Raw genomic sequence first — 11,075 nt, 5'->3', positions numbered from 1 at the left:
TATCATTTGTTTTGAGTATGTTTAATTTCTTTATTGGTTTATTAAGAGACATCCTGTATTCTCTTGGCTAGTGAAATTATTATAATTCCCACAGTGAATCTATGTTAAATAAATTGCAAAGACAAAAAAAAAAAAGAATTACAGATCAGCATCCCTCATAAATGATGAGGTTGGGTGGCTTGGGGAGGGGAGATCTTGGAGGCTGTGGTAAGTACTTCAGATTTTTCCGCAGTCCCTAGTAAAATCCTCAATGCGAGCTCCTCGACAGAATATTAGCAAATTGAATGTAGCAGTGTATAAAAAGATACATCATCACCAAGTGGCGTTTATCCTGGGAATGCAAGACTAGTTCGACTCAAATCACCACATAAATAGACTAAAGAAGAAAAAGCCACATGATCATCCCAATAGATGCAGAAAGAACATTTGACAAAATTCAATATCCATTCCTAATAAAAACTCTCAGCAAATCAGGAACAGAAGGGAACTTCCTTAACCTGATGAAGGGAAACCACATAAAAACCTACAGCAAACCTCAAACTTAATAGTCAAAGACTGACTTCTTTTTTTCTAAGATTGGGAACAAAGCAAGAATGCCGGCTCTCACCTCTCCTTTTCAATATTGTACAGGAAATCCTGGGCAGTGCGGTAAGGCAAGAAAATGAAATAAAAGGCATACTGAATGAAAAAGAAGAAATAAAACTGTCTCTATTCATAGGTGACACAATTGTCAATGTAAAAAAATCCCATGGAATGTACAAAAAAATCTCCTAGAAATAGCAGTACATTTAACATGCTCATGAGGCCAACATACAAAAATCAACTGTATTTCTATATACAACTGGGAATTAAATTTAAAAAACAAACATTTACAATAGCAATGAAACAAATGAAATATGTATAAACCTAGCAAAGTAATATGCAGGGTTTTTATGCTGAAAACTACAAAACACTGATGAAAGAAAGTTAAAAAATCTAAATAGAGAGACACACTGTGTTCATGGGTTGGAAGACTCAATATTGTTAAGTCTGCCCCCTAAATTGACCTATAGATTCATTGCAGTCCCAAGTAGGAATTTCTTAGATATCAAGAGTCTGATTTGAATATATGGAAATGCAAAGGAATTGGAATCGCTAAAACAACCTTGAAGAAGAGGAATACAGGACTTCCCTGTTGGCAGAGTGGATAAGAATATGCCTGCCAATGCAGGGGACATGGGTTCGAGCCCTGGTCTGGGAAGATCCCACATGCCACGAAGCAGCTAAGCCCATGTGCCACAACTACTGAGCCTGCGCTCTAGAGCCTGCAAGCCACAACTACTGAGCCCACGTGCCACAACTACTGAAGCCCGCATGCCTAGAGCCTGTGCTCCACAACAAGAGAAGCCACTGCAAGGAGAAGCCCACACACTGCAACAGAGAATAGCCCCCACTCACCACGACTAGAGAAAGCCTGTGCACAGCAGTGAAGACCCAATGCAGCCAAAAATAAAATTTTAAATTCAATCTTTTAAAAAAAAAAAAAGAGGAATACGTTTGGAGGACTCACTCATACTAGCTGGTTTTAAGACTTAACTACAAAGCTATAGTAATCAAGACAGTGTGGCATTGGTCAAAGAATAGACACATAAATCAATGAATCACAACAGAGTTCAGAAATAGACCCACACAAATATAGTTAATTGAGTTGACAGAAGTGCAGAGACACTTCAGTGGAGAAATATTCGTCTTCAATAAATGGTGTAGCAACAACTGGACAGCCATGTTTTAGAAAATGAACCTTGACCTATACCTGTCATCTTATACAAAATTTAACTCAAAACCAAACGTAGACCTAAATGAAAAATTATAAAACTTTTAGAAGAAAACAGGAAATAAATCTTTGTGACCTTGTGTTAGGCAGAGTTCTTAGCTACAACACCAGAAGCACAATTCATAAAGTTAAAAATTGATAAATTGAACAACATCAAAATTAGAAACTAGATCTGTGGAATTAAGAAAAAAAGACAAGCCAAAAACAGGGAGAAAATACTTGCAAATTATATATCTGACAAAGGTCTTGTATCTAGAATATATAAAGAATCCTCAAAACAAGAAAATAGTCAACCCAGTTTTAAAAAATAAAGATCTGAGAAGACATTTCACCAAAGTAGATACACAAATGACAGATAAGCAAATGAAAAGATGCTCAGTGTCATTAGTTATTAGGGAAATGCACATTAAAACCACAATGAGACATGAATAGACACCTATTAAAGTGGCTTAAAAAAAAAAAAAACCTGAACAAACACAACCTGACAATACCACATGCTGGTGAGGATGCAGAGCAACTGGAATGCTCATATGTTATGGTGGGAACGCAGATGATGTGTTTCTAAAGAAGAAAAAGCCACATGATCATCCCAGTAGATGCAGAAAGAATATTTGACAAAATTCAATATCCATTCCTAATAAAAACTCTCAGCAAATTAGGAACAGAAGGGAACTTCCTTAACCTGATGAAGGGAAACCACATAAAAACCTACAGCAAATCTCAAACTCAATAGTCAAAGACTGACTGCTTTTTTTTTCTAAGATTGGGAACAAAGCAAGAATGCCGGCCACTATGGAAAACAGTTTGGTAGTTTCTTACAAAGTTCAACATGTTCTTATCATACAGCATCCCAGTCTCACTCCTAGGTATTTACCCAAGATAAATAAAAATCTTTTGTTATACAAAAACTTGTACATGAATATTTATATCAACTTTATTTGTAACAAAACAAAACGAGAAACAATTAAAATGTTCCTCATCTGGGGCTGGATGGACCAATGTGGTTATCCACGCACTGCTTCTGCTCCACAGTGGGAAGGAGTGGACTGCTGATGCCACAGCAAACGCATGTGTCTCAGATGCATGCTGCTGATTGAAAGAAGCCAGACTCAGAAGGCTGCAAACCTTTTGCTTTAGTTATGTGACATTCTGGAAAATGCAGAACTATAGGGAAAGCATTTTGTCAGGACTTAGGGGACATTTCCATGACCTTGGGGTAGCACAGGGGAATCTTGGGGAGGGCGTTGGAACTGTTCTGTATCTTGGTTGTGGTGGTGGTTACACAACTCTACGCATGTGTCAAAACTCAGAATTGTGAACCAAAAAGAGTGAATCTTAATCCGTGTAAATTTATAGCTAAAAAATTTTAAGGTCATAAATACTCAGAACATACCCTTTCCTAACATTTGACTGTTATCTCTGCTCCTGAGATTACTTCCATCTATTGCATCTAGTGGTGGAAACGCTTCTCTTCCTGCGCTTCTGTGCTTCTCTTCCCAGTTCCACTATCAGGACACCGTGTGGGTGGCTGGAAATCTGATGTGGTGGGAGTATTTACACCATAGAAGTTGGGAAATGCTACAGACCAAGGCTTAATTTATTGTTTTGTTGATTGTCTAGACTTGAGAAAGTGATGACGAAAACGTTAATGCCAATTAAACTTAAAGTGTGTCATCTGTACATAGCACAAAAAATTGAGGAAATTGTCTTACAGTATTTGACAACTATTATCTGATTCAGCAAAGAGGTCACTCACTGACAAGTAAAATTCTCACACGTATATTTTTGTTGTTTTACTTCCTTACTCCTTAAGGTAAACAAAAATATCAACCAATATTCATGTCAGAACTGGACTCTGTTGGTTGCACCCATAGGTTGGCTATGGATGCAAGAGTTCAGCAAAAATCAAAGAAAGCCTCAGTGGAATTTAGAGTAAAGAATATTGCATATTTTGTTATTTATGAATTGTGTGCTGTAATTCCTTTATAGGAGTAAAATGTATAACAAAATGTATGGTTATATATGCAGTCTCTCCCAACCCCACCCTGAAAAGCTGGTTGTTGCACATTATCCAGCAAACCACTGCTTAGGAATCACCGGAAACAAGGAAGAGAAGAGGATCAAGGTCAGAGGGCTGGACCAGCTCAACATTAGAGATCAAGAGAAGGAGCTGGTAAAGGATATCAGGAGCAGGGTAAGTGAAGGGTGTGGAGGTGGAGATCTAGCGAAAGTGTGACAGGGAAGGAGGGAGTGGCTGCAGGCTGCACGTGCGGCTGAGAGGAGGCTGGACCGTGTGGGGATAATGGTGGCGGGCAGTGGAGATGGGGTCTGAACACTCACCTGAGGAGCTCTGTGTAAGGGGAGGGGAGACATGGACTCAGAAAAGCTTTTTGTCTTTTTTTTTTTAAAACTCTGGGAGCTATCAGAACATGTTTTGTGTGCTGATGAGAACGATCCAGGGGGAAGGAAAACTTGGCGAGGCAGGAAATGGAGGGGAGAATTGAGGGGTAAAATCCTTGAGTGGGCCGGGATCCAGTGACTAGTCAGGGGGTGGCTTTACCCAGGAGCCTGGAGAATTCCTGCATCCTGACAGGCAGAGTCCTGAGGACCCGTGCAGGGATGGGGCACGTGTGGTGGGAGCGTGAGGGCGTTCCCAGCTGCCGGCCTCCTCAAGTCAGCCTCCTGGGAGGAAGACTGGTGGCGCCAGCCCCTTTGCTGCCGTCTAGGGCTCCAGAGGGATGGTCAGAACCTGGGCTTTAGAGGGACTGGATCTTGTGGCTGGGAGGAGGGGCTGGGCGGCTTGTGAGCTGTGTAACTTGGGTGAGGGCTCCGTGCCTGAGTCAGTTCCCACACCTGTGAAGTTTGAGGGGCAATAATAGCAGCAACACCTCCCAGGCTGTAAACAAGCAATGTGGGGATGTGGGTAAAGGCCTGACGGGGCCCTGGGCGTCCCCAGCATGTGGCCGCTCCTCCTTTCTTCTTTCAGTGGAGTGACGACCCTGGCCTGGGTGGAGAGCGGAAGCTGTGAGGATTAAGGCTGCAGAGGGGAGGTGGGGCCTTTGAAGTGTCCGCCTAGGCGCTGTGGGAGGCGCTGCAGGGCAGGGGGGAGGAAAGGCCAGAGACAACAAGAGGCCAAACCCGTCATTTAGGACTCTTTTAGAACGTGGAAGCCACTGAAAGGTTTGAGCTAAGAGAATGACATGCTCTGACTTGTCCCTTTCTGCCGTGGGAGCGGGACCATCAGGGAAGCCTGGTGGAGGGTAGGCTACTGCAATGGTCCCCGTACAGACGTGGGAGCCACCTCCTGGCATGTGCCCTCCAACCGTGGACCAGGGGTGGTCTGTGTCACCAACAGAATACTGAAGGGATGACGTATTGCTTTTGAGATCAGGTTTTTATAAAACACTGTAGCTTCCATCTGGTTGCGGTTCTCTCAGATCGTTCACTCTGGGGGGAGGCAGCTGCCATGGGAAGGCCCACCTGGCATGAACCGAAGCCTTCTGCTCACCTGCCCCGTGAAAGAGCCTGGAAGTGGACCCTCCAGCTCACAAGCCTCCAGAGACTGCAGCCTCATAAGAGACCCTGAGTCAGAACCTCCCACTAAGCTGCCCCTGGATTCCTGACCTTCAGCAACTGTGAGGTGATATTTGTTGTCTTAGCTGCTAAGTTTTAGAGCAGTTTGTTACACACTAATAGAAATTAATGCAGTGATGAGGGCTTAGACCAGGTGATGGCAAGCGGAACTGGTGAGAAATAGTTGGACCCAGCATATATTTCCAAGGGAAGAATCTGGACGGTCCAGTTTGAGATACTTACGAAGACATCCAAGTGGAGAGTTTAGGAAGCACGCAGTTATAAAAGTCTAGTTCTGGGAGAAGTTGGCATTTGGATGGTATTTAAAGTCAGGAGTCTGGCTAAGATCAGGAGTGAGCAGAACCAGAGAAGAGAAGAGGCCCAGGGGCTGAGCTCCTCACTGGGCAGTACCATCCAGGGAACGAGGGACAGCGGGAGGGCCCAGAGCACTGCAGATGCTGCAGGCAAATCCAGATGTTTAATGTAAAACTCGACTCTACTGGAAGGCAAAGAAAAGGACTTTGGCTCCTTAGACTTGGTTTCATTTTGGACTTTATTGGGAAAAGTTAGTGTAAAAAACATTCAAATTCATAAAATTTAAATAAGAAAGTAAAATTATACCTTGTAGCTATAGTAATCGCTATAGTAATCACAAATAAGGTAAGTCTAAATTACTGCCTAAGCAAACACTATTTATTTTGTCAGGCTTCTCTCATAAGCCCAAGGCAGGAAACACTGCAATTATTAGAAGTGAGCCCAATGATGAATTTGCATTTGAAGCTGAAGAAAGGGAAAAAAGCATGTTCTGATTACAGCATCACAACATTCTAGCCTGAAAAAAGCAACTTTATTTATTAATGTCCTGCAGCAGAGTACATTAGTTATTGTAACCATGCATTAAAATTCTCATGTCATAAAGAGAGTAATCAGTTTTCTTCATGATACATTTATGTTTGACTCAGTTTCGTGTGGTTTGTCCCTCTGAAGACCTTTCTGGGAATGTTCCTTTTTCCAGGGCCTCCTAAGATGCCCAGGTTGCTTACTCTGGGTCATCTGGTCATTTAATACCAGTCAAACTGCCGGAACCAGTGGAAGCCCTCTCCCTGAACCAGGGTGGAGTCAGACCCCCTTCTCTCAAACCCTACAGCTGCCTGCCACCACTAGGAGGACAGGCATCTCAACTTGGTCAACAGTGTTACTAAGAAGTTAATGTGGGATTCTCTTTGGTTATGGAATTTTTACGCTTATAAAAAAATATAGCTAGATATATGCTCCTGAATTCTAAAAGTACTTTTGACTGACTTAAACACAAGTATGTCTTTGCAAAATTCACCAGCTTGGCCAGGTCTGAAATCTATTTTCCTATGGAATCTAACATCAGTGTTCTATTTAGCAAATACACGAGTGAAGAACAGTGACAGATCTTTAGGAGCCCTGAGGGCTGGGGGCAGCCTTAGATGCTGTCCATGGCTTTGAACTCGCTGAGGGCCTGCACAGGGTTCACATGCTTCTTCTGAGATGCCCTCTTAATCTTGGTCTGTGTCTCATCCTGTTTCTCTCTCTTCACCAAGGGCTTTTTCTCAGGGGCCTTCATCTTCCACGACACAGCAGGGAGGTTAAGGGAAGCCATCCCCTGAGACTTCTGGTATTTGGTGGAGGCCACATAGGACGCCTTCACTGTCTGCACCACAGCGTTCATCAAGTTCTTGGCAGCTTGGATCAGGGACATGGCGCTGTCCACCTAAGAGGCACAGACAGGGAGATGAGCACGGGCCTGACCTCCAACCCCACATGTACCCAGGGGCCTGGGTCTAGGTACCGGAGGGCCTGAACCCTCCGGTCCAGCTGGAGGCTGTCAGTCCCTGGCAGCGGAGTCCCCTCTCCTCCTGGACCAGGACAGGGTGGTGCAGCAGCCCTGCTCCTGACTGGCTTTCCCAATGACTGGGTGCTCTTATCCAAATACCCTGAAAATGCCTGTGTTTCAGGTCTTTTGAAGAAGGGAGGAGTGATAAAAACCTAAGGTACCATTACCTTACCTGGCCCCACCCCTCAACAAGTTTTCATTCACTCACTCAAGTTGGGGGAGGATCTGCCGAAATCTTTTGCGTGATGGCAGAGCTATAACCATAAGCACCGAGAACAGCCACGGACGGCCATGGTGCAGGGGGAGGTGGCAATAAGTTAGCCTCCTAGACAGAGACCGCCCCCCCCCCCCCCAGTGCTTTCAGTAATGACCCAGGGAGTCTCCTCTCTCATTTAGAGAATATAGATAATTGCTCCCCAGAGACAGGGGCATTTATGTTGTAGCAGGTAAGCAAATGGTATGAGTATGTCCAACATACCAAGTCTTCTTTGAAAGGATATTCTGTGGGGTTTAGCAGAAGCCACAGGGCTTCAGTGGAGCGAGATGTCCTCTTTCCCCTGCCCAAGGTGACAAGGGAAGAGATACTACTTGGGAACTCTGAGCAGGGAGGGGGTTTGAGAAAGCCTATATGTCATCTCTGCAATTTCTGAACAGGCTCAGTTCTCTCTGGGGGAAGAAAAGCGATGAAGATAAAAATACTTTTACCTGTGGAGTGGTCAGCAAAGGGGAAGAGGCAAGCACTGTAAGAGCTCCTAGCTGTCACCAAGCATGCTAAGCAGAGCTGCAGTTCTGCAGGAAGTAGCCAATGTGCAGCCCTTGGCCTCTGAGGACCAAGAGGAAACTTCCAGTTTTCCCACAGCACACTTCCTAGCACGTTCCCACTGACCAGCTCTCTTCACAGATGGAACTTACCCCGGAGACGACCAGCTCCCCACCGAGGTTCTGCACCTCAGCCTTGACTTTGCTGCAGATGTTGAGCTGGTGGCAGTAGAGGGCGATGCGCTGCAGGTAGGCCAGCAGGTCCTGCTTGCAGGCTGAGTCTGGGCACTGACAGGAGAGCAGAATTAGCACCAAGCACTCTGAGCCCGGCCCAAACACACCCGCCCCCACAGATATTTCTGAAAGGCTCAGTGTGCCACCAGCTTCTTTACTCCTTGCTGGAGCAAAGGGCAAGAGAGAGGAGTTACCCAATTACCTGGGGCCATCATAGCCCTAGGCTACTCTCTGCTGCAGCCCCTGCCCCTAAAGGTGAAAAAAAAGCTTCAGCAAGCGAGAGTCTGGTTCTGGAGAAAAGTGAGAGTGCTGTGAGCTAGGTGATAACCATCCAAATAGCTCTTGTGCTCAGAGGGACTTTATCTGCTCAGTTATGATGCATTCTGTAAACACCTGATGAAAGGAGAGTCGTTTTAGGCAGACGGAGAACGGGTGAGTCAACCAAAGCAAGAAGAGCACGTGGGAGCCGTGGGGTCACGACCAGTCACAGGGAAACGCCTGTCTTGCTGCCAAAGCTCAGGGCCAGCTTCGGAGACTTCACCCAAAGAAGGAACAAAGCACCTCTCTCAAGTGTTTGTTTATGCAAAAACCTCCCTCCTGTGAGGCTGGGGTGCAGACCATGCTGGAGATTTAGAATTTTATTCTAAGAAGCTACTGAAGCATGGCAAAGCCATACCTCATTTGCATTTTAAGATGATCATATAAGACGACTGTGTTGGCAACTGTGTGGAGGCTGGAGTGCAGAGGAGAGAGCAGGAAATCAGTGAGGAGAGGCCACAGTCGTGCAGGCGTGGGCCATGCGTGTCAGGACTCAGCTGGGGGCTGCTAAGAGGGAAGGACCAGATAGATGGTGTTGAGATTCATGTGGCCAGTAGAAGCACGAGGGCCGAGTATCGGTTATTCCATGAAAGAGGGGAGTTGAGGATGACTTCCCAATCTTTGGCTTGAGCAATGAGAAACCACTGTCACTTGTCCCGCAACCCCAATGCAGGCTGAGCGTGTGGATACTTAAGGGAAAGGAGTGGGAAGGGTTTGTAACTACAGCTGATAATATCTTGGAGCATCAAGGGGAATATATTGTAAACTTTCCAGGAGGTAGGAACCACATTTTTTTGGACATATCAATACAGAGAATGAAGGGATGAAGGCTGGGTGATTGAGGACATAGATGTCTGTCCCCAGTTGGGCACGTCAGCCTTCCAAAGCACTAGCCAAAAAGGCTCCTGATTCTCACATGAAATACTGCAATACTTCCACAAGAAGAGGCTTTTATACACCTAGTTTCAGTGTATTATTAGGGCTTGCAGAATTAGCTCCTGCCCAGAGCTGACATCCTGAAGAGATCTGGGAGATAATAAACAACAGTAAAGGCTGGTTTTAGCTGTCAACCAAGGGAAGATTTCAGGACATACACACCTACTCCAGAGATGTGCTGTAATGCAAACTGGGCCTGCCTTATAAAACTTGTCAAAGAAGAAACAGGAATACAGAAATCCTTAAAACTCTATGCTGATATTAGTCAAGCGGGTTGACGAGTTAAGAATTTTTGAGATGGGAAAAGTGCTGTGTCTCATGAAAAACACTGTTATCACCGCTGGGCTGCCAGAGTCCCAGGATGAACTTCGAGGCCCATGTGGCAAGTCTGTCACTTACATGGTCTGCGATGGTACGGCCAAGCTTATCCATCCGGGATCCCGCCTCAGCAATTTTCTTGGCGGCACTGATCACATCTGATGTGTTTTTGAGCGGTCCTTTACCTCTGAAAAAAGGGAACAAGAATGATCGTAGCTGAAGCCCTCGTAGGTGGAGATGAACAGAAAAGTGTGTACAGAGCAGCATGTCCTGCCTGTGTGAGGTGACCTGCAGGGAGGGGGGCAGCCCTCCGTGTAGCAGGTTGGGGCCGGGCACTGCTCACCGGGTAAAGTCCGTCATCTCCATCATGATCATGCACATCTGCTTGGCCAGCACGATGATGTCATTACCACTGTCGTCCCACTTGGACACTTCGGCATCCAGCTTGCTCTTTTCTTCCTGGAAGCTGGCCACCTGTTCCGCAATCTTTGCTTTTTGCTCCTGGGGAAGCTGAGCCATGATCGCCTAAAATCAGAAGCCCAGGAAGCTCTTACATAAAGAGAATATGAAATTCTCACAGTGCATTAGCCAAGAATATTTCCACCAAGCAGTCTATGACACAGGTAGGCTAATGCTTTAATAGGTTTCATTTTGCCTGAAGAGCCATTTTGCACCGAAGTTTACAGCAGCCTGAATTCCCGACCCACTTTCAAGAACAAGTTTTAGTGTGGAGAAAAACAGGGTACGAGGGGTTGAAGGCCAGTACAGAAGCTTCATGATCACGCCTGCACAGGGACAGAATCTGCTTAACTTACTTCATTTCGGAGGATGAAACTTTTAAAGAATTAAGTCAGGCAGAGAAAGACAAATATCATATGCTATCACTCATATGTGGAATCTATTGATAATTTAAAAGAAAAGATACAAATGAACTTATTTACAAAACAGAAACAGACTTACAGATATTGAAAACAAACTTCTGGTTACCAAAGGGGAAACGTGTGGGGGGCAGGGGGATAAATCAGGAGCTTGGGATGAACATACACACACTACCACATATATATCTCTTATGAGAGATAACCAACAAGGAACTACTGTATAGCACAGGGAACTCAATATTCTGTGATAACCTATATGAGAAAAGAATCTAAAAAAGAATGTATAACTGAATCACTTTGCTGATACCTGAAACTAATAGAACATTGTAAATCAACTATACTCCCCGCTTGCCACAACTGGAGAAAGCCCTCGCACGGAAAC

General features: G+C 45.0%; 1 protein-coding gene across 1 annotated transcript in view; it reads right to left on the bottom strand.

The window, feature by feature from the left end:
- Positions 1-5,921: 5,921 nt before the first annotated feature.
- Positions 5,922-11,075, bottom strand: part of CTNNA1 (catenin alpha 1) — a 185,816-nt gene continuing 180,662 nt past the window's right edge. The window contains exons 15-18 of the mRNA XM_057540325.1: positions 10,159-10,340; positions 9,897-10,002; positions 8,163-8,297; positions 5,922-7,127 (exon numbers count right to left, since the gene is read on the bottom strand). Of these exons, the coding sequence (XP_057396308.1) occupies positions 6,840-7,127; positions 8,163-8,297; positions 9,897-10,002; positions 10,159-10,340 (711 nt within the window). The 3' untranslated portion in view covers positions 5,922-6,839. The remainder of the gene's footprint in view (positions 7,128-8,162; positions 8,298-9,896; positions 10,003-10,158; positions 10,341-11,075) is intronic.

The sequence above is a fragment of the Balaenoptera acutorostrata genome, chromosome 2, assembly GCF_949987535.1.
Source record: "Balaenoptera acutorostrata chromosome 2, mBalAcu1.1, whole genome shotgun sequence".
Classification (NCBI taxonomy): Eukaryota; Metazoa; Chordata; class Mammalia; order Artiodactyla; family Balaenopteridae; genus Balaenoptera; species Balaenoptera acutorostrata.
The sequence above is the reverse complement of the archived record's forward strand: the minus strand, read 5'-3'. Positions and strand labels throughout refer to the sequence as shown.